Source organism: Oncorhynchus tshawytscha, unplaced genomic scaffold (genome assembly GCF_018296145.1).
Source record: "Oncorhynchus tshawytscha isolate Ot180627B unplaced genomic scaffold, Otsh_v2.0 Un_contig_4321_pilon_pilon, whole genome shotgun sequence".
NCBI lineage: Eukaryota > Metazoa > Chordata > Actinopteri > Salmoniformes > Salmonidae > Oncorhynchus > Oncorhynchus tshawytscha.
In genome coordinates this window covers 38,281-62,500 of record NW_024608563.1, presented here as the reverse complement: position 1 = coordinate 62,500, position 24,220 = coordinate 38,281, and the positions used below count along the sequence as shown (strand labels likewise).

General features: G+C 47.3%; 1 protein-coding gene across 1 annotated transcript in view; it reads right to left on the bottom strand.

The window, feature by feature from the left end:
- Window positions 1-24,220, bottom strand: part of LOC112241552 (vacuolar protein sorting-associated protein 13C-like) — a 67,559-nt gene that overhangs the window by 5,129 nt on the left and 38,210 nt on the right. The window contains exons 14-25 of the mRNA XM_042313362.1: window positions 23,462-23,566; window positions 22,228-22,392; window positions 21,280-21,407; window positions 20,034-20,186; window positions 17,301-17,430; window positions 15,972-16,207; window positions 14,857-15,004; window positions 12,012-12,152; window positions 7,261-7,342; window positions 7,106-7,175; window positions 6,346-6,457; window positions 1-77 (exon numbers count right to left, since the gene is read on the bottom strand). The exon at window positions 1-77 is cut by the window's left edge and continues 37 nt beyond it. Of these exons, the coding sequence (XP_042169296.1) occupies window positions 1-77; window positions 6,346-6,457; window positions 7,106-7,175; window positions 7,261-7,342; window positions 12,012-12,152; window positions 14,857-15,004; window positions 15,972-16,207; window positions 17,301-17,430; window positions 20,034-20,186; window positions 21,280-21,407; window positions 22,228-22,392; window positions 23,462-23,566 (1,547 nt within the window). The remainder of the gene's footprint in view (window positions 78-6,345; window positions 6,458-7,105; window positions 7,176-7,260; window positions 7,343-12,011; window positions 12,153-14,856; window positions 15,005-15,971; window positions 16,208-17,300; window positions 17,431-20,033; window positions 20,187-21,279; window positions 21,408-22,227; window positions 22,393-23,461; window positions 23,567-24,220) is intronic.

Sequence of the window (24,220 nt, the reverse complement as noted above, 5' to 3'; positions counted from 1 at the left end):
AGGCCTGAGTTGTCGGTCATGGACGCCTCCATCAATTCAGCCTGTAACATCGCCAAGTCCTTCTCTATCAGCTTGGTCTGGAGAGGGAGAGGAAGAGGGAGGGAGAGGGAGAGGGAGAGGGAGAGGGAGAGGAGAGGAGAGGGAGAGGAGAGGGAGAGGGAGAGGAGAGAAAGATTGAGACAATTGAGATCATGATCGAAAGATAAATACAACACACACATGTTGAATGAATGGAATCTCACGTGAGGTACTGAAGTCCCACGTGTCCACTACCCACCCAACCCTGCTCACTTCACAGACGTGTTTAGTAAAATGTCCACAGAAATTTAAAGGGTTGTTTTTTTACCAAGCCAGCCTCGATCCACGTAACGGGAGTCTAACACCATTTAGCAGTAATGCATTGAACATACAACAGCCTCTTGGCTTCCTCAGGTTAATTCAACAATATTAATTAATTTTCCTACTGAAAAAGTATCATTCATTATCCACATAGAAAAAGGTTAAGTGGTTTGTCTGTGTGTGTTTCAGTAACAGGGGTCAACAGGGTCTGGATGGCTCCTAGGAAGGCTAAGTGGTTTGCCTGTGTGTGTTTCAGTAACAGGGGTCAACAGGGTCTGGATGGCTCCTAGGAAGGCTAAGTGGTTTGTCTGTGTGTGTTTCAGTAACAGGGGTGACCAGGGTCTGGATGGCTCCTAGGAAGGTTACGTGGTTTGTCCATGTGTGTTTCAGTATCAGGGGTCAACAGGGTCTGGATGGCTCCTAGGAAGGCTAAGTGGTTTGTCTGTGTGTGTTTCAGTAACAGGGGTCAACAGGGTCTGGATGGCTCCTAGGAAGGTGAAGTGGTTTGTCTGTGTGTGTTTCAGTAACAGGGTCTGGATGGCTCCTAGGAAGGTGAAGTGGTTTGTCTGTGTGTGTTTCAGTAACAGGGGTCAACAGGGTCTGGATGGCTCCTAGGAAGGTGAAGTGGTTTGTCTGTGTGTGTTTCAGTAACAGGGTCTGGATGGCTCCTAGGAAGGTTACGTGGTTTGTCTGTGTGTGTTTCAGTAACAGGGTCTGAATGGCTCCTAGGAAGGTTACGTGGTTTGTCCATGTGTGTTTCAGTAACAGGGGTCAACAGGGTCTGGATGGCTCCTAGGAAGGGTAAGTGGTTTGTCCATGTGTGTTTCAGTAACAGGGGTCAACAGGGTCTGGATGGCTCCTAGGAAGGCTAAGTGGTTTGTCTGTGTGTGGTTCAGTAACAGGGGTCAACAGGGTCTGGATGGCTCCTAGGAAGGCTAAGTGGTTTGTCTGTGCGTGTTCCAGTAACAGGGGTCAACAGGGTCTGGATGGCTCCTAGGAAGGTTACGTGGTTTGTCTGTGTGTGTTTTCAGTAACAGGGTCTGGATGGCTCCTAGGAAGGTTACGTGGTTTGTCTGTGTGTGTTTCAGTAACAGGGTCTGGATGGCTCCTAGGAAGGTGAAGTGGTTTGTCTGTGTGTGTTTCAGTAAAAGGGTCTGGATGGCTCCTAGGAAGGCTAAGTGGTTTGTCTGTGTGTGTTTCAGTAACAGGGGTCAACAGGGTCTGAATGGCTCCTAGGAAGGTTACGTGGTTTGTCCGCACGTGTTTCAGTAACAGGGGTCAACAGGGTCTGGATGGCTCCTAGGAAGGCTAAGTGGTTTGTCCATGTGTGTTTCAGTAACAGGGTCTGGATGGCTCCTAGGAAGGTTAAGTGGTTTGTCTGTGTGTGTTTCAGTAACAGGGGTCAACAGGGTCTGGATGGCTCCTAGGAAGGCTAAGTGGTTTGTCCATGTGTGTTTCAGTAACAGGGTCTGGATGGCTCCTAGGAAGGCTAAGTGGTTTGTCTGTGTGTGTTTCAGTAACAGGGGTCAACAGGGTCTGGATGGCTCCTAGGAAGGCTAAGTGGTTTGTCCATGTGTGTTTCAGTAACAGGGGATCTCCTAACAGGTTTGTCTGGATGGCTCAACAGGGTCTGGATGGCTCCTAAGGCTAAGTGGTTTGTCCATGTGTGTTTCAGTAACAGGGTCTGGATGGCTCCTAGGAAGGTTAAGTGGTTTGTCCATGTGTGTTTCAGTAACAGGGGTCAACAGGGTCTGGATGGCTCCTAGGAAGGCTAAGTGGTTTGTCCATGTGTGTTTCAGTAACAGGGGTCAACAGGGTCTGGATGGCTCCTAGGAAGGCTAAGTGGTTTGTCTGTGTGTGTTTCAGTAACAGGGTCTGGATGGCTCCTAGGAAGGTTACGTGGTTTGTCCATGTGTGTTTCAGTAACAGGGGTCAACAGGGTCTGGATGGCTCCTAGGAAGGTTAAGTGGTTTGTCCATGTGTGTTTCAGTAACAGGGGTCAACAGGGTCTGGATGGCTCCTAGGAAGGCTAAGTGGTTTATCTGTGTGTGTTTCAGTAACAGGGGTCAACAGGGTCTGGATGGCTCCTAGGAAGGTTACGTGGTTTGTCTGTGTGTGTTGCAGTAACAGGGGTCAACAGGGTCTGGATGGCTCCTAGGAAGGTGAGGTGATTTGTCTGTGTGTGTTTCAGTAACAGGGTCTGGATGGCTCCTAGGAAGGTGAAGTGGTTTGTCTGTGTGTGTTTCAGTAACAGGGGTCAACAGGGTCTGGATGGCTCCAAGGAAGGTTACGTGGTTTGTCTGTGTGTGTTTCAGTAACAGGGGTCAACAGGGTCTGGATGGCTCCTAGGAAGGCTAAGTGGTTTGTCTGTGTGTGTTTCAGTAACAGGGTCTGGATGGCTCCTAGGAAGGTTACATGTGTGTTTCAGTAACAGGGGTCAACAGGGTCTGGATGGCTCCTAGGAAGGTTAAGTGGTTTGTCCATGTGTGTTTCAGTAACAGGGGTCAACAGGGTCTGGATGGCTCCTAGGAAGGCTAAGTGGTTTGTCTGTGTGTGTTTCAGTAACAGGGGTCAACAGGGTCTGGATGGCTCCTAGGAAGGTTAGGTGGTTTGTCTGTGTGTGTTTCAGTAACAGGGGTCAACAGGGTCTGGATGGCTCCTAGGAAGGCTAAGTGGTTTGTCTGTGTGTGTTTCAGTAACAGGGGTCAACAGGGTCTGGATGGCTCCTAGGAAGGCTAAGTGGTTTGTCCATGTGTGTTTCAGTAACAGGGTCTGGATGGCTCCTAGGAAGGTTAGGTGGTTTGTCTGTGTGTGTTTCAGTAACAGGGGTCAACAGGGTCTGGATGGCTCCTAGGAAGGTGAAGTGGTTTGTCTGTGTGTGTTTCAGTAACAGGGGTCAACAGGGTCTGGATGGCTCCTAGGAAGGCTAAGTGGTTTGTCTGTGTGTGTTTCAGTAACAGGGGTCAACAGGGTCTGGATGGCTCCTAGGAAGGCTAAGTGGTTTGTCCATGTGTGTTTCAGTAACAGGGTCTGGATGGCTCCTAGGAAGGTTAGGTGGTTTGTCTGTGTGTGTTTCAGTAACAGGGGTCAACAGGGTCTGGATGGCTCCTAGGAAGGTTACGTGGTTTGTCTGTGTGTGTTTCAGTAACAGGGGTCAACAGGGTCTGGATGGCTCCTAGGAAGGTGAAGTGGTTTGTCTGTGTGTGTTTCAGTAACAGGGGTCAACAGGGTCTGGATGGCTCCTAGGAAGGCTAAGTGGTTTGTCCATGTGTGTTTCAGTAACAGGGGTCAACAGGGTCTGGATGGCTCCTAGGAAGGCTAAGTGGTTTGTCCATGTGTGTTTCAGTAACAGGGTCTGGATGGCTCCTAGGAAGGCTAAGTGGTTTGTCTGTGTGTGTTTCAGTAACAGGGGTCAACAGGGTCTGGATGGCTCCTAGGAAGGCTAAGTGGTTTGTCCATGTGTGTTTCAGTAACAGGGTCTGGATGGCTCCTAGGAAGGTTAGGTGGTTTGTCTGTGTGTGTTTCAGTAACAGGGGTCAACAGGGTCTGGATGGCTCCTAGGAAGGCTAAGTGGTTTGTCCATGTGTGTTTCAGTAACAGGGGTCAACAGGGTCTGGATGGCTCCTAGGAAGGCTAAGTGGTTTGTCCATGTGTGTTTCAGTAACAGGGTCTGGATGGCTCCTAGGAAGGGTGGTTTGTCTGTGTGTCGTTCAGTAACAGGGGTCAACAGGGTCTGGATGGCTCCTAGGAAGGTTAAGTGGTTTGTCCATGTGTGTTTCAGTAACAGGGGTCAACAGGGTCTGGATGGCTCCTAGGAAGGCTAAGTGGTTTGTCCATGTGTGTTTCAGTAACAGGGGTCAACAGGGTCTAGATGGCTCCTAGGAAGCCCTGGTCAATCTTCACAGCCATCTGCTGGACTGTCTACAGCATCTCTTCTAATACTCTGCAATTCTAACATAAAGTAGACATGTTTAAACTCCTTTATTTCCTCCTGTCTGGTTAAGTTCATCCTGTCTGGTTAAGTTCATTCTCAATAGGGGGCAGTATGTCCATGGTTACACTACATTCCATTCTTCTACCACCAGGGGCAGTATTTCCATGTTTACAGTACAGTCCATTCCTCTACCAACAGGGGGCAGTATTCCCCATGTGTACACTACTGTCCATTACTCTACCAACAGGGGGCAGTATGTCCATGTTTACACTACAGTCCATTCTTCTAACAACAGGGGGCAGTATTCCCATGTTTACACTACAGTCCACCTCCTCGTTCTCCTCAACCCCAGAGCAGAGTACCGGCACCTCTTATAGAATATTATCTCTGAAATATCATGAGTACCAGCCCCCTTTAATCATGAGCACCAGCCCCTTTAATCATGAGTACCAGCCCCCATTTATGATGAGTACCAGCCCCCTTTAATCATGAGTACCAGCCCCCTTTAATCATGAGTACCAGCCCCCTTTAATCATGAGTACCAGCCCCCTTTAATCATGAGTACCAGCCCCCTTTAATCATGAGTACCAGCCCCCTTTAATCATGAGACCAGCCCCCTTTAATCATGAGACCAGCCCCCTTTAATCATGAGTACCAGCCCCCTTTAATCATGAGTACCAGCCCCCTTTTATCATGAGTACCAGCTCCATTTTAACATGAGTACTAGCCCCCCTTTATCATGAGTACCAGCCCCTTTTATCATGAGTACCAGCTCCATTTTAACATGAGTACCAGCCCCTTTATCATGAGTACCAGCCCCTTTATTGATGACCAGCCCCCTTTATCATGAGTACCAGCCCCCTTTTATCATGAGTACCAGCCCCCTTTTATCATGAGTACCAGCCCCCTTTTATCATGAGTACCAGCTCCATTTTAACATGAGTACCAGCCCCCTTTATCATGAGTACCAGCCCCTTTTATCATGAGTACCAGCTCCATTTTAACATGAGTACCAGCCCCCTTTATCATGAGTACCAGCCCCCTTTTATCATGAGTACCAGCCCCTTTATCATGAGTACCAGCCCCCTTTTATCATGAGTACCAGCCCCTTTTATCATGAGTACCAGCCCCCTTTATCATGAGTACCAGCCCCCTTTTATCATGAGTACCAGCCCCTTTTATCATGAGTACCAGCCCCTTTATCATGAGTACCAGCCCCCTTTATCATGAGTACCAGCCCCCTTTATCATGAGTACCAGCCCCTTTTATCACGAGTACCAGCCCCCTTTTATCATGAGTACCAGCCCCTTTTTATCATGAGTACCAGCCCCTTTATTGATGACCAGCCCCTTTATCATGAGTACCAGCCCCCTTTTATCATGAGTACCAGCTCCATTTGAACATGAGTACCAGCCCCCTTTTATCATGAGTACCAGCCCCCTTTTATCATGAGTACCAGCTCCATTTTAACATGAGTACCAGCCCCCTTTATCATGAGTACCAGCCCCTTTTATCATGAGTACCAGCTCCATTTTAACATGAGTACCAGCCCCCTTTATCATGAGTACCAGCCCCTTTTATCATGAGTACCAGCCCCCTTTTATCATGAGTACCAGCCCCATTTATAATGAGTACCAGTCCCCTTTATCATTAGTACCAGTCCCCTTTATCATGAGTACCAGCCCCCTTTATCATTAGTACCAGTCCCCCTTTATCATTAGTACCAGCCCCTTTTATCATGAGTACCAGCCCCCTTTTATGATGAGTACCAGCCCCCTTTTATCATGAGTACCAGCCCCTTTTATGATGAGTACCAGCCCCATTTATCATGAGTACCAGTCCCATTTTCTGTCCACTTCAACCATCGCCTCAGAGGCATCTGCATGTGTGTCTGTAGTTACCGTCTGTTCGTCAATGTGTGTCTGTGTTACCGTCTGTTGGTCAATGTGTGTTTCAGCAGCTGGGGTGAACAGGGCCAGGTGTCTGGTTCTGCAACTGGCTGGGTCCCTAGCCGTGTCCCTAGCCGTGTCCCTAGCCGTGTCCCTGGCCGTGTCTGTGTCTAGGTCAGTTACCTTCTGTTTGTCCACATGCGATTCGGCAGCTGGGGTGAACAAGGCCAAGATGGCTCCCAGGAATCCCTGGTCAATCTTCACAGCCATCTCCTGGACCAGAACCATGAAGTACCTTTAACACAGATCACAGTATGACTACTGGGTCAGAGAGACTGGTGGAGGACTCACCCTGAACTAAAACACAGATCACAGTATAACTACTGGGTCAGAGAGACTGGTGGAGGACTCACCCTGAACTAAAACACAGATCACAGTATAACTACTGGGTCAGAGAGACTGGTGAAGGGGACTCACCCTGAACTAAAACACAGATCACAGTATAACTACTGGGTCAGAGAGACTGGTGAAGGGGACTCACACCTGAACTAAAACATCACACTAAAACTAAATATCAAACCAAGGACTACGTCTCTTTACCTATGAAAAAGAAGAGTGTACACTAAACGGAAGTGTGTACCCTAAACAGAAGTGTGTACCCTAAACAGAAGTGTGTACCCTAAACAGAAGTGTGTACCCTAAACAGAAGTGTGTACCCTAAACAGAAGTGTGTACCCTAAACAGAAGTGTGTACCCTAAACAGAAGTGTGTACACTAAACAGAAGTGTGTACACTAAACAGAAGTGTATACACTAAACAGAAGTGTATACACTAAACAGAAGTGTATACACTAAACAGAAGTGTATACACTAAACAGAAGTGTGTACCCTAAACAGAAGTGTGTACACTAACAGTGCAGGGGGGGTATAAGCAGAAGACTCACTTGAACTGCGTGACCTGACTGTGTTGGTTAAACCTGGTGATGATGCTGACGTCCATAAAAGGCTTTGGTTCTAAGGAAGAAAGACAGAGAGGACCAATTAGAGAACAGCATTAGAGAACACACACACAGCCATGTTCCGGGGAGGCAGAGGTTACCTGAGTCCAGAGCGATGGACTTTGGAGGAGGAACAGGGTGGAACACAATGGGGAATAAAGCTCCAGTCAGCTGGTTGTCCACCTGAAACACACCGTCAAGACAAGGGTTTAATATTACCACAGATACACCGTCAAGACAAGGGTTTAATATCACCACAGATACACCGTCAAGGGTTTAATATCACCACAGAGATACACCGTCAAGACAAGGGTTTAATATCACCACAGATACACCGTAAAGACAAGGGTTTAATATCACCACAGATACACTGTAGAGGGTTTAATATCACCACAGATACACCGTCAAGACAAGGGTTTAATATGACCACAGATACACCGTCAAGACAAGGGTTTAATATCACCACAGATACACCGTCAAGACAAGGGTTTAATATCACCACAGAGACACCGTCAATACAAGGGTTTAATATCACCACAGATACACCGTCAAGACAAGGGTTTAATATCACCACAGATACACCAGTCAAGACAAGGGTTTAATATCACCACAGATACACCGTCAAGGGTTTAATATCACCACAGAGATACACCGTCAAGACAAGGGTTTAATATCACCACAGATACACCGTCAAGACAAGGGTTTAATATCACCACAGATACACCGTCAAGACAAGGGTTTAATATCACCACAGAGACACCGTCAATACAAGGGTTTAATATCACCACAGATACACCGTCAAGACAAGGGTTTAATATCACCACAGATACACCGTCAAGACAAGGGTTTAATATCACCACAGATACACCGTCAAGGGTTTAATATCACCACAGATACACCGTAAAGACAAGGGTTTAATATCACCACAGATACACCGTAAAGACAAGGGTTTAATATCACCACAGATACACTGTCAAGACAAGGGCTTAATATCACCACAGATACACCGTCAAGACAAGGGTTTAATATCACCACAGAGATACACCGTAAAGACAAGGGTTTAATATCACCACAGATACACCGTCAAGGGTTTAATATCACCACAGATACACCGTCAAGGGTTTAATATCACCACAGATACACCGTCAAGACAAGGGTTTAATATCACCACAGAGATACACCGTCAAGACAAGGGATATCACCACAGATACACCGTCAAGGGTTTAATATCACCACAGATACACCGTCAAGACAAGGGTTTAATATCACCACAGATACACCGTCAAGACAAGGGTTTAATATCACCACAGATACACCGTCAAGGGTTTAACATCACCACAGAGATACACCGTCAAGACAAGGGTTTAATATCACCACAGATACACCGTAAAGACAAGGGTTTAATATCACCACAGAGATACACCGTCAAGGGTTTAATATCACCACAGATACACCGTAAAGGGTTTAATATCACCACAGATACACCGTCAAGACAAGGGTTTAATATCACCACAGATACACCATAAAGACAAGGGTTTAATATCACCACAGATACACCGTAAAGACAAGGGATATCACCACAGATACACCGTCAAGACAAGGGTTTAATATCACCACAGATACACCGTCAAGACAAGGGTTTAATATCACCACAGATACACCGTCAAGGGTTTAATATCACCACAGAGATACACCGTCAAGACAAGGGTTTAATATCACCACAGATACACTGTCAAGACAAGGGTTTAATATCACCACAGATACAACGTCAAGGGTTTAATATCACCACAGAGATACACCGTCAAGACAAGGGTTTAATATCACCACAGATACACTGTCAAGACAAGGGTTTAATATCACCACAGATACACCGTAAAGACAAGGGTTTAATATCACCACAGATACACCGTCAAGGGTTTAATATCACCACAGATACACCGCCAAGGGTTTAATATCACCACAGATACACCGTCAAGACAAGGGTTTAATATCACCACAGATACACCGTCAAGGGTTTAATATCACCACAGATACACCGTCAAGACAAGGGTTTAATATCACCACAGATATACACCGTAAAGACAAGGGATATCACCACAGATACACCGTCAAGACAAGGGTTTAATATCACCACAGATACACCGTCAAGGGTTTAATATCACCACAGATACACCGCCAAGGGTTTAATATCACCACAGATACACCGTCAAGACAAGGGTTTAATATCACCACAGATACACCGTCAAGACAAGGGTTTAATATCACCACAGATACACTGTAGAGGGTTTAATATCACCACAGATACACCGTCAAGACAAGGGTTTAATATGACCACAGATACACCGTCAAGACAAGGGATATCACCACAGATACACCGTCAAGGGTTTAATATCACCACAGATACACCGTCAAGACAAGGGTTTAATATCACCACAGATACACCGTCAAGACAAGGGTTTAATATCACCACAGATACACCGTCAAGGGTTTAATATCACCACAGAGATACACCGTCAAGACAAGGGTTTAATATCACCACAGATACACCGTAAAGACAAGGGTTTAATATCACCACAGAGATACACCGTCAAGGGTTTAATATCACCACAGATACACCGTAAAGGGTTTAATATCACCACAGATACACCGTCAAGACAAGGGTTTAATATCACCACAGATACACCATAAAGACAAGGGTTTAATATCACCACAGATACACCGTAAAGACAAGGGATATCACCACAGATACACCGTCAAGACAAGGGTTTAATATCACCACAGATACACCGTCAAGACAAGGGTTTAATATCACCACAGAGATACACCGTAAAGACAAGGGTTTAATATCACCACAGAGATACACCGTCAAGACAAGGGTTTAATATCACCACAGATACACCGTCAAGACAAGGGTTTAATATCACCACAGATACACCGTCAAGGGGTTTAATATCACCACAGAGATACACCGTCAAGACAAGGGTTTAATATCACCACAGATACACCGTCAAGACAAGGGTTTAATATCACCACAGATACACCGTCAAGACAAGGGTTTAATATCACCACAGATACACCGTCAAGGGTTTAATATCACCACAGAGATACACCGTCAAGACAAGGGTTTAATATCACCACAGATACACCGTAAAGACAAGGGTTTAATATCACCACAGAGATACACCGTCAAGGGTTTAATATCACCACAGATACACCGTAAAGGGTTTAATATCACCACAGATACACCGTCAAGACAAGGGTTTAATATCACCACAGATACACCATAAAGACAAGGGTTTAATATCACCACAGAGATACACCGTAAACACGAGATATCACCACAGATACACCGTCAAGACAAGGGTTTAATATCACCACAGATACACCGTAAAGACAAGGGTTTAATATCACCACAGAGATACACCGTAAAGACAAGGGTTTAATATCACCACAGAGATACACCGTCAAGACAAGGGTTTAATATCACCACAGATACACCGTCAAGACAAGGGTTTAATATCACCACAGATACACCGTCAAGGGTTTAATATCACCACAGAGATACACCGTCAAGACAAGGGTTTAATATCACCACAGATACACCGTAAAGACAAGGGTTTAATATCACCACAGAGATACACCGTCAAGGGTTTAATATCACCACAGATACACCGTAAAGGGTTTAATATCACCACAGATACACCGTCGAGACAAGGGTTTAATATCACCACAGAGATACACCGTCAAGACAAGGGATATCACCACAGATACACTGTCAAGACAAGGGTTTAATATCACCACAGATACACCATAAAGACAAGGGTTTAATATCACCACAGATACACCGTAAAGACAAGGGATATCACCACAGATACACCGTCAAGACAAGGGTTTAATATCACCACAGATACACCGTCAAGACAAGGGTTTAATATCACCACAGAGATACACCGTAAAGACAAGGGTTTAATATCACCACAGAGATACACCCTCAAGTCAAGGGTTTAATATCACCACAGATACACCGTCAAGACAAGGGTTTAATATCACCACAGATACACCGTAAAGACAAGGGTTTAATATCACCACAGATACACCGTAAAGACAAGGGTTTAATATCACCACAGATACACCGTCAAGACAAGGGTTTAATATCACCACAGAGATACACCGTAAAGACAAGGGTTTAATATCACCACAGATACACCGTAAAGACAAGGGTTTAATATCACCACAGAGATACACCGTCAAGACAAGGGTTTAATATCACCACAGAGATACACCGTAAAGACAAGGGATATCACCACAGAGATACCGTCAAGACAAGGGTTTAATATCACCACAGATACACCGTAAAGACAAGGGATATCACCACAAATACACCGTAAAGACAAGGGTTTAATATCACCACAGATACACACCGTAAAGACAAGGGTTTAATATCACCACAGATATTTATATCACCCCCACAGAGGGGTTAGTGTGTAGTATATGTAGTTGTTAGGGTGTAGGTTTAGGGGTTAGGGTGTAGTAGGTTTAGGGGTTAGGGTGTAGTTTAAGTAGGTGTTAGTGTGTAGGTTTAGAGGTTAGTGTGTAGTATATGTAGGGGTTAGGGTGTAGGGGTTAGGGTGTAGTATATGTAGGGGTTAGTGTGTAGTATATGTAGGGGTTAGGGTGTAGGGGTTAGTGTGTAGTATATGTAGGGGTTAGGGTGTAGGGGTTAGGGTGTAGTATATGTAGGGGTTAGTGTGTAGTATATGTAGGGGTTAGTGTGTAGTATATGTAGGGATTAGGGTGTAGGGGTTAGTGTGTTGTATATGTAGGGGTTAGTGTGTAGGGGTTAGAGTGTTACCTGTAGCCAGTGTAGCTGGGCCCGGAGACTTCTCTGATGAGGCGACTGTTTAAACTCCACCTGAATCCCAGACAGGAAGTTCCTCCTGATAGTACTGGAAAAGGGCTGACGCATCACCATGGGAACCTTCCCAAAGTTCACCTGCATGGGTAAAGGAGGTAAATATTCACATCCGTGTCCGTGTCCTCTACCCCGTGTCCGTTCCCCCTACCCAGTGTCCGTTTCCCCCTACCCCGTGTCCGTTTCCCCCTACCCCGTGTCCGTTTCCCCCTACCCAGTGTCCGTTTCCCCCTACCCAGTGTCCGTTTCCCCCTACCCAGTGTCCGTTTCCCCCCTACCCAGTGTCCTTTCCCCCTACCCCGTGTCCGTTTCCCCCTACCCAGTGTCCGTTTCCCCCTACCCCGTGTCCGTTTCCCCCTACCCAGTGTCCGTTTCCCCCTACCCTGTGTCCGTTTCCCCCTACCCCGTGTCCGTTTCCCCCTACCCCGTGCCCGTTTCCCCCTACCCCGTGCCCGTTTCCCCCTACCCCGTGTCCGTTTTCCCCTACCCCGTGTCCCCCCCTACCCCGTGTCAGTGTTCCCCCTACCCCGTGTTCCCCCTACCCCGTGTCCCCTTTCCCATGTCCCCGTACCCCGTGTCCCCTACCCCGTGTCCCCTACCCCATGTCCCCTACCCCGTGTCCCTACCCCGTGTCCCCTACCCCATGTCCCCTACCCTGTGTCCCCTACCCCGTGTCTATCAAGCTGTCAGGCATTCCCTTGGCAGCGAGATCCTCTTGGTGGATGCTGCAGTTTACCCAAGAGCCTCTCAGTGCATGCTGCAGGGTACCAAAGAGCCTCTAGGTGGATGCTGCAGGGTACCAAAGAGCCTCTAGGTGGATGCTGCAGTGTACCCAAGAGCTTCTGGGTGGATGCTGCAGTTTACCCAAGAGCCTCTCTGTGGATGCTGCAGTGTACCCAAGAGCCTCTCTGTGGATGCTGCAGTTTACCCAAGAGCCTCTCTGTGGATGCTGCAGTTTACCCAAGAGCCTCTCTCTGTGGATGCTGCAGTGTAACCAAGAGCCTCTCGGTGGATGCTGCAGTGTACCCAAGAGCCTCTGGGTGGATGCTGCAGTCTACCCAAGAGCCTCCCGGTGGATGTTGCAGTCTACCCAAGAGCCTGTCGGTTGACACTGCAGTCTACCCAAGAGCCTCTCGATTGATACTGCAATTTACCCAAGAGCCTCTGGGTGGATGCTGCAGTCTACCCAAGTGGCGTTGGGAGCAACTTCTTGCACGTTCATGCGTTACCACTCCACTATATCTCCTTGTCATGGCTTTTGCGCCATCAGTACTGATACCAACATGAGAAGCAGCTACGTTTGGCAACCGATGGACCGTTAGTGGAATTCCCGCTGAGAGTGAGAGTAACGGTTAATGTGATTGGATGTTCATAATTTGACTAGGCTGTCAGTGAGAGTAACGGTTAATGTGATTGGATGTTCATAATTTGACTAGGCTGTAAGTGAGAGTAACGGTTAATGTGATTGGATGTTCATAATTTGACTAGGCTGTAAGTGAGAGTAACGGTTAATGTGATTGGATGTTCATAATTTGACTAGGCTGTAAGTGAGAGTAACAGTTAATGTGATTGGATGTTCATAATTTGACTAGGCTGTAAGTGAGAGTAACGGTTAATGTGATTGGATGTTCATAATTTGACTAGGCTGTCAGTGAGAGTAACGGTTAATGTGATTGGATGTTCATAATTTGACTAGGCTGTCAGTGTATTCGACATTGTGTTTTTATTTAATTTTTATTTATTTAAATTTATTTTTGGTCGTGAAATTAGGCTCCTCCGGCAAGGAAAAAAACATTACCCAAATGTATCGCCCCGTTAGAAAAAATAAATGGACTGTTTAAATATATTATATATATATATATATTTAAACGTGAATCACATTTTTATTTGGCGTGCCCCCGACGGAATACCTTGGGGTATACCTGCTCTATTCCCATAAAGTAGTTCAGATAGTTTGGGTTCCAGACATCTCTAATAAAATAGATCAGATGGTTTGGGTTCTAGACATCTCTAATCAAATAGATCAGATGGTTTGGGTTCCAGACATCTCTAATAAAATAGTTCAGATAGTTTGGGTTCCAGACATCTCTAATAAAATAGATCAGATGGTTTGGGTTCCAGACATCTCTAATAAAATAGATCAGATGGTTTGGGTTCTAGACATCTCTAATGAAGCAGATCAGATGGTTTGGGTTCTAGACATCTCTAATAAAATAGATCAGATGGTTTGGGTTCTAGACATCTCTAATCAAATAGATCAGATGTTTTGGGTTCTAGACATCTCTAATAAAATAGATCAGATGGTTTGGGCTCTAGACATCTCTAATAAAATAGATCAGATGGTTTGGGTTCTAGACATCTCCAACAAAGCAGATCAGATGGTTTGGGTTCCAGACATCTCCAGTCTAGAATAGTCCTATATATTTTGGGACCTAACCCATGTTAACAAACTGTCTGGTTCTGTAAAATCCAGATCAGTAAAATGAACTGGTCTCAGCAAGGACTCAGTTGTTCAGTTGATACCCCCCTTGTATGTCCGTAATGCCCTCTATGAAAAAATATGGATGCCTTGCGGCCAAAGTGGCCCGTTGTGCCCTTGGGCTGAATAATTACAAATCCCTTCTCCCGGCTGCCAATCACCGTAGCCTCCTCCGAACCAACTCACAGTGTGATGGTCATACCTCTAAGTTGGTTTCCAGTTTGACCCAGCCGGGTTCAGGTGTGCCTCCAGCCAGGTGTTTCTGGTAGGCCTTCTCTGAACCAACTCACAGTGTGGTGGTCATACCTCTAAGCTGGTCTCCAGTTTGACCCAGCCGGGCTCAGGTGTGCCTCCAGCCAGGTGTTTCTGGTAGGCCTTCTCCAACAGCCTGATGTTCCTCTGGTTGAAAGGCTTCCATCGGCTCTTAGGTCTCATCTCCCACACCACACCAGAGCTGAGACCAACAGGCATCATCAAACATCACCGTTCAGAACAAGACCTTCATTTACATCTGAGGGACCAACTTCTACACAAGGGTCTGTACGTCTGTGACTATGGTTGGGTGTGTCTGACTGACTGTCACTGTGTGTGTCTGACTGACTGGCTGACTGTGTGTGTGTGTGTGTGTCTGACTGACTGACTGTGTCTGACTGACTGTGTCTGACTGACTGACTGACTGTGTCTGACTGACTGACTGACTGTGTCTGACTGACTGACTGACTGTGTCTGACTGACTGACTGTGACTGACTGACTGACTGTGTCTGACTGTGTCTGACTGAGTGACTGACTGTGTCTGACTGAGTGACTGACTGTGTCTGACTGACTGACTGACTGTGTCTGACTGACTGACTGACTGTGTCTGACTGACTGACTGTGTCTGACTGACTGACTGTGTCTGACTGACTGACTGTGTCTGACTGACTGACTGACTGTGTCTGACTGACTGTGTCTGACTGACTGACTGTGTGTGACTGACTGACTGAGTGACTGACTGACTGAGTGAGTGACTGACTGACTGACTGAGTGACTGTCTGAGTGACTGACTGTGTCTGACTGTGTCTGACTGTGTGACTGACTGTGTCTGACTGTGTCTGATTGACTGTCTGATTGACTGTCTGATTGACTGTCTGACTGACTGTCTGACTGACTGACTGAGTCTGACTGACTGTGTCTGACTGACTGTGTCTGACTGACTGTGTCTGACTGACTGACTGAGTCTGACTGACTGACTGTGTCTGACTGACTGACTGACTGACCGACTGTCTGTGTCTGACTGTGTCTGACTGACTGACTGTGTCTGACTGACTGACTGAGTGTGTGTGTGTGTGTCTGACTGACTGACTGACTGAGTGTGTGTGTCTGACTGACTGACTGACTGTGTCTGACTGACTGTGTGTGTGTGTGTCTGACTGACTGTTACCTGGTGATGCCGACATATGCGATCTCCTGGCGGTTGTCGTTGTTGACGAGTGACAGGCCAAGGTTCTGCAGTGACACGTTCACTTCCTGTTGGAACTGCTCCAGCTCCTCCGCCTGCCGCGCCTTGGTCACCACGGCAACGTCCTCGGTGAAGAGCAGCACGCGCTGGCGACCATCCAGGAAGGACACCCAGTGGACCTGGGATAGACCGTCGTACGCAAACTGACCACACTCATCCTGTATGGGGGGGACAAGGACAGACAGACAAGCAGGCAGACAGGAGAGAGAGAGACAGAGACAAAAGGACAGACAGACAAGCAGACAGACAGGAGAGAGAGAGAGACAGAGACACAGAGAGACAAATCAAATCGTATGTCACATGAGCCGAATACAACAAGTGTAGACCTTACAGTGAAATGCTTACATACAAGCCCTTAACCAACAATGCAGTTTGAGACAGAGACAGAGAGACAGAGACAGAGAGAGAGACAGAGAGAGAGACAGAGAGAGAGACAGAGAGAGAGACAGAGAGAGAGACAGAGAGAGAGAGAGAGAGAGAGACAGAGAGAGAGAGAGAGAGAGAGAGAGAGACAGAGAGAGAGAGAGAGAGAGACAGAGAGAGAGAGACAGAGAGAGAGAGAGAGACAGAGAGAGACAGAGAGAGACAGAGAGAGACAGAGAGAGAGACAGAGAGAGAGAGAGACAGAGAGAGACAGAGAGAGAGAGAGAGAGAGACACAGAGAGAGAGAGAGAGACAGAGAGAGAGAGAGAGAGAGAGAGAGAGACAGAGAGAGAGACAGAGAGACACAGAGAGAGAGACAGAGAGAGAGAGAGAGAGAGAGAGAGAGATAGAGAGAGAGAGAGAGAGAGAGAGACAGAGAGAGAGAGAGACAGAGAGAGAGAGAGAGACAGAGAGAGAGAGAGATAGAGAGAGAGACAGAGAGACAGAGAGAGACAAAGAGAGACAGAGACAGAGACAGAGAGAGACAGAGAGAGACAGAGAGAGACAGAGAGAGAGAGAGAGAGAGAGAGAGAGAGAGAGACAGAGAGAGACAGAGAGAGAGACAGAGAGACAGAGAGAGAGAGAGAGAGACAGAGAGAGACAGAGAGAGACAGAGAGAGACAGAGAGAGACAGAGAGAGACAGAGAGAGACAGAGAGAGAGATAGAGAGAGAGAGATAGAGAGAGGGATGGAGATATAGACAGAGGCAGAGAGAGACAGAGAGAGAGAGACAGAGAGAGACAGAGAGAGAGAGAGAGACAGAGATATAGACAGAGAGAGACAGAGATATAGACCAGTCCTCTCAGTTGGCATCGCTGGGTGTGTTACCTTAACCAGGTCCAGGTCTCCACTGCTGTGCTCCTGACACTTCCAGCTGAGTTTGCGGACCCCTGCAGGGTTGTCCCAGGCAAACCTCTGGGCTTCTCCTGGATTCAGCGCTCTGCTCTCTGTGGAACCGCTGGGGATAAAGAAGGCCAGGTCAAACGCAGAAGAGAGAGTCCAACTAAACACAACTCAGGGTCATCCACTTGTCATGGCCAGTGGGGAAAAAACAGCAGTATGTTCCTACAGGAATTCAAATACTGTATTGTAAGGGCCAGGGATAGGGATATGGTTTACGGGTTAGGGATATGGGTTAGGGTTAGGGATATGGGTTAGGGATATGGGTTACGGTTAGGGATATGGGTTTGGGATATGGGTTAAGGTTAGGGATATGTGTTACGGTTAGGGATATGGGTTAAGGTTAGGGATATGGGTTACGGTTAGGGATATGGGTTAGGGATATGGGTTACGGTTAGGGATATGGGTTAGGCATATGGGTTAAGGTTAGGGATATGGGTTCGGGATATGGGTTCGGGACATGGGTTAGGGATATGGGTTACAGTTAGGGATATGGGTTAGGTATATGGGTTACGGTTAAGGATATGGGTTAGGGATATGGGTTACGGTTAAGGATATGGGTTAGGGATATGGGTTACGGTTAAGGATATGGGTTAGGGATATGGGTTAGGGTTAGGGATATGGGTTACGGTTAGGGATATGGGTTAGGGATATGGGTTACGGTTAGGGATATGGGTTACGGTTAGGGATATGGGTTAGGAATATGGATTACGGTTAGGAATATGGGTTACGGTTAGGAATATGGGTTAGGGCTATGGGTTAGGAATATGGGTTACGGTTAGGGCTGTGGGTTACGGTTAGGGATATGGGTTAGGAATATGGGTTACGGTTAAGGATATGGGTTAGGGATATGGGTTACGGTTAAGGATATGGGTTAGGGATATGGGTTACGGTTAAGGATATGGGTTAGGGATATGGGTTAGGATATGGGTTAGGGATATGGGTTAGGGGGATATGGGTTACGGTTAGGGATATGGGTTACGGTTAGGGATATGGGTTACGGTTAGGGATATGGGTTAGGAATATGGGTTACGGTTAGGAATATGGGTTACGGTTAGGAATATGGGTTAGGGCTATGGGTTAGGAATATGGGTTATGGTTAGGGCTGTGGGTTATGGTTAGGGATATGGGTTAGGAATATGGGTTACGGTTAGGGATATGGGTTAGGGATATGGGTTACGGTTAGGGATATGGGTTAGGGATATGGGTTACGGTTAGGGATATGGGTTAGGAATATGGGTTAGGGATATGGGTTAGGGATATGGTTTACGGTTAAGGATATGGGTTAGGGATATGGGTTATGGTTAAGGATATGGGTTAGGGATATGGGTTACGGTTAGGGATATGGGTTAGGGATATGGGTTACGGTTAGGGCTATGGGTTAGGGATATGGGTTACGGTTAGGGATATGGGTCAGGGCTATGGGTTACGGTTAGGGATATGGGTTAGGAAAATGGGTTATGGGTTAGGGATATGGTTTACGGTTAGGGATATGGTTTACGGTTAGGGATATGGGTTACGGTTAGGGATATGGGTTACGGTTAGGGATATGGGTTACGGTTAGGGATATGGGTTACGGTTAGGGATATGGGTTACGGTTAGGGATATGGGTTAGGGCTATGGGTTAGGAATATGGATTACGGTTAGGGCTATGGGTTATGGTTAGGAATATGGGTTAGGGATATGGGTTACGGTTAGGGATATGGGTTAGGAATATGGGTTACGGTTAGAAATATGGGTTACGGTTAGGGATATGGGTTAGGAATATGGGTTACGGTTAGGGCTATGGGTTAGGAATATGGGTTACGGTTAGGAATATGGGTTACGGTTAGGGCTATGGGTTACGGTTAGGAATATGGGTTATGGTTAGGAATATTGGTTAGGGTTAGGGTTACGGTTAGGGATATGGGTTAGGGCTATGGGTTACGGTTAGGGCTATGGGTTACGGTTAGGGCTATGGGTTAGGAATATGGGTTAGGGTTAGGGCTATGGGTTAGGAATATGGGTTACGGTTAGGGCTATGGGTTAGGGCTATGGGTTACGGTTAGGGATATGGGTTAGGAATATGGGTTACGGTTAGGGCTGTGGGTTAGGAATATGGGTTACGGTTAGGGCTATGGGTTAGGAATATGGGTTACGGTTAGGGATATGGGTTAGGGCTATGGGTTACGGATATGGGTTACGGTTAGAAATATGGGTTACGGTTAGGGATATGGGTTAGGGCTATGGGTTACGGTTAGGAATATGGGTTACGGTTAGGGATATGGGTTAGGAATATGGGTTACGGTTAGGAATATGGGTTATGGTTAGGAATATGGGTTACGGTTAGGGATATGGGTTACAGTTAGGGATATGGGTTAGGGATATGGGTTACGGTTAGGGATATGGGTTACGGTTAGGAATATGGGTTAGGGATATGGGTTACGGTTATGGGTTACGGTTAGGGATATGGGTTATGGGTTACGGTTAGGGATATGGGTTAGGGCTATGGGTTACGGTTAGGAATATGGGTTACGGTTAGGAATATGGGTTACGGTTAGGAATATGGGTTACGGTTAGGGATATGGGTTAGGGCTATGGGTTACGGTTAGGAATATGGGTTACGGTTAGGGATATGGGTTAGGGATATGGGTTACGGTTAAGGGTCAGGTTCAGTCTAACCTCTGTCTGTAGGTGATGACAACCCAGGGTGTGTGGTTGACTAGGAGAGCTGGAGCAGCTCCATCATAATAGTCAGTGAAGCTGATCACAGTAGAGTTGTCTGAGATGTTCACATCACACCTCCATACACACAGACAGGAAGAGAGGTCCATACTACAACAGACAGGAAGAGAGGTCACAGTGGATAACAACACCTCCATACTACAGACAGGAAGAGAGGTCACAGTGGATAACAACACCTCCATACTACAACAGACAGGAAGAGAGGTCACAGTTGATGATAACACCACCATACTACAACAGACAGGAAGAGAGGTCACAGTTGATGATAACACCTCCATACTACAACAGACAGGAAGAGAGGTCACAGTGAATAGCAACACCTCCATACTACAACAGACAGGAAGAGAGGTCACAGTGGATAACAACACCTCCATACTACAACAGACAGGAAGAGAGGTTACAGTTGATGATAACACCTCCATACTACAGACAGGAAGAGAGGTCACAGTTGATGATAACACCACCATACTACAGACAGGAAGAGAGGTCACAGTGGATAACAACACCTCCATACTACAACAGACAGGAAGAGAGGTCACAGTGGATAACAACACCTCCATACTACAACAGACAGGAAGAGAGGTCACAGTGGATAAACAACACCTCCATACTACAACAGACAGGAAGAGAGGTCACAGTTGATGATAACACCACCATACTACAGACAGGAAGAGAGGTCACAGTTACTACAGACAGAAGGTAACACCTCCATACTACAGACAGGAAGAGAGGTCACAGTTGATGATAACACCTCCATACTACAGACAGGAAGAGAGGTCACAGTTGATAAGAAACAACATTGGAAAGTTGCATCTGATACTTCAAGGCCATTGCAGACAGACAACAAAGGTAATGACTTGTAAATGAGAATGTGTTCTGTTGTCAGTGAATGAAACTGTTAAAGGAGGGTAAATCAGGTCAGTGATATGTGGCTGACTGGTCCACGCCCAGCAGACAGGAAGTGAGGTCAGTGATATGTGGCTGACTGGTCCATGCCCAGCAGACAGGAAGTGAGGTCAGTGATATGTCGTGTATCTCCAGGGACACTGACCTGATCCATGCCCAGCAGACAGGAAGTGAGATCAGTGATATGTGGTGTATCTCTAGGGACACTGACCTGATCCATGCCCAGCAGACAGGAAGTGAGGTCAGTGATATGTGGTGTATCTCTAGGGACACTGACCTGATCCATGCCCAGCAGCAGGTGCCGTTGTCCTGTTTGTTGAAGAAGAAGGACTTGGACTTGGAGTCTGAGCCCACGACCCTGACACACAGCTTCCCTGTGATCAACTCTGGCCAGAGGGGGAGGCACTAGAAACACAGGGAAGAAAACAGTCAAACAGTCGGACACAGGAAAGACAACAGTCGGACAAACAACAGTCGGACACGGGGAAGACAACAGTCGGACAGACAACAGTCGGACAGACGGACACGGGGAAGACACCAGTCGGACACGGGGAAGACACCAGTCGGACACGGGAAGACACCAGTCGGACACGGGGAAGACACCAGTCGGACACGGGAAGACACCAGTCGGACAGACGGACACGGGAAGACAGTCGGACAGACGGACACGGGAAGACACAAGTCGGACAGACGGACACGGGAAGGCAACAGTCGGACAGACGGACACGGGAAGGCAACAGTTGGACAGACGGACACGGGAAGGCAACAGTCGGACACGGGAATGCAACTGTCGGACAGACGGACACGGGAAGGCAACAGTCGGACACAGGGAAGGCAACAGTCGGACACGGGGAATGCAACAGTCGGACACGGGAAGACAGCAGTCGGGCACGGGAAGGCAACAGCCGGACACGGGGAAGGCAACAGCCGGACACGGGGAATGCAACAGTCGGACGGGCGGACACAGGGAAGGTAACAGTCGGACAGACGGACACGGGGACAGCAACAGCCGGACACAGGGAAGGCAACAGTCGGACACGGGGGAGACAACAGTCGGACACGGGGAAGCCAACAGTCGGACACGGAGAAGACAACAGTCGGACACGGAGAAGACAACAGTCGGACAGGCGGACACAAGGAAGACAACAGCCGGACAGAGGAACACGCTCATCATACGTTCATTATTACATTCACACACAAGCACGCATAGTAAAGAGGTCCTCACCTCTGTAGAGGAGATGTAGTGCCACTTCCCGTTGACGCTGCCCTCCTCTGTCTGCACCTCTCCCACCTCCAGCTCGTAGGAAGACTTGTTGACCAACGTGAAGAACGGACTCATGGTCACCATCTTGGTCAGGTTGAAACTACTCATCTGAATGCTGACGCCAACCTACAAAACACATGATTTATACTGTCAGACTGCCTGCCTTCACAACGTCCTTAAAACACATGACTCATACTGTCTGTCCATCACAACGCTGTAGTGTCTCAGTTAAAACACATGACTCAGACTGTCAGACTGTCTGTCCTTCACAACGCGGCTGTAGTGTCTCAGTTAAAACACATGACTCAGACTGTCAGACTGTCTGTCCTTCACAACGCGGCTGTAGTGTCTCAGTTAAAACACATGACTCATACTGTCAGACTGCCTGTCCTTCACAACGCGGCTGTAGTGTCTCAGTTAAAACACATGACTCATACTGTCAGACTGCCTGTCCTTCACAACGCGGCTGTAGTGTCTCAGTTAAAACACATGACTCATACTGTCTGTCCTTCACAACGCGGCTGTAGTGTCTCAGTTAAAACACATGACTCATACTGTCAGACTGTCTGTCCTTCACAACGCGGCTGTAGTGTCTCAGTTAAACCACATGACTCATACTGTCTGTCCTTCACAACGCGGCTGTAGTGTCTCAGTTAAACCACATGACTCATACTGTCTGTCCTTCACAACGCGGCTGTAGTGTCTCAGTTAAACCACATGACTCATACTGTCTGTCCTTCACAACGCGGCTGTAGTGTCTCAGTTAAACCACATGACTCATACTGTCAGACTGCCTGTCCTTCACAACGCGGCTGTAGTGTCTCAGTTAAACCACATGACTCAGACTGTCTGTCCATCACAACGCGGCTGTAGTGTCTCAGTTAAAACACATGACTCATACTGTCAGACTGCCTGTCCTTCACAATGCGGCTGTAGTGTCTCAGTTAAAACACATGACTCAGACTGTCTGTCCTTCACAACGCGGCTGTAGTGTCTCAGTTAAACCACATGACTCATACTGTCTGTCCTTCACAACGCGGCTGTAGTGTCTCAGTTAAAACACAGATCATCATAGGGTCTGAGTGCTGCATGAGGATTGTCACCGTAAGTCACTTGGATAAAGCATTATGTGTGTGAAATAAAACATTACATTCCAGAGTCGTGACTGTTTTTTTGCACGTTGCCATTTCCTCACCAGATAGTCCATGGTGTTGGCAGGGCATCTGACACACCCATAACTCCCCACCGTATCCAATGAGAAGCCATCAGACCAGGAACTGGTGGACACACAGAGCTGCAGCTGTAGAAAGACAACACCCAGTGTTACGGAGAGGAGCAGCTGATCTAAGAGGAGGAAAAACACTTTAAAAGATGCTGATCTGGGACGTATCAAATTCAGGGAGCAGTTTGGGGTCAGTTTGGGGACTGCCAGGGAAGGTTTGAGAAACACTGTTTAGACACTGAAAGACACGCCCCCCTCAGAGAGATAACTTTAAGACACACCCCCTCAGAGAGAGAACTGAAAGACACGCCCCCCTCAGAGAGAGGACTGAAAGACACGCCCCCTCCAGAGAGAACTGAAAGACACGCCCCCCACAACATTTCCCCCTGCCCAGCTACAATGTTTACCCCTGCTACAACATTTTTCCCCTGCCCTGCTACAACGTTTCCCCTGCTACAACGTTTTCCCCTGCCCAGCTACAACGTTTCCCCCTGCCCTGCTACAACGTTTCCCCCGCTACAACGTTTCCCCCTGCCCAGCTACAACGTTTTCCCCTGCCCTGCTACAACGTTATCCCCCTGCCCTGCTACAACATTTTCCCCTGCCCAGCTACAACGTTCCCCCTGCCTGCTACAACGTTCCCCCTGCCCAGCTACAACGTTCCCCTGCCCTGATACAACGTTTTCCCCTGCTACAACGTTTCCCCTGCTACAACGTTACCCCTGCCCAGCT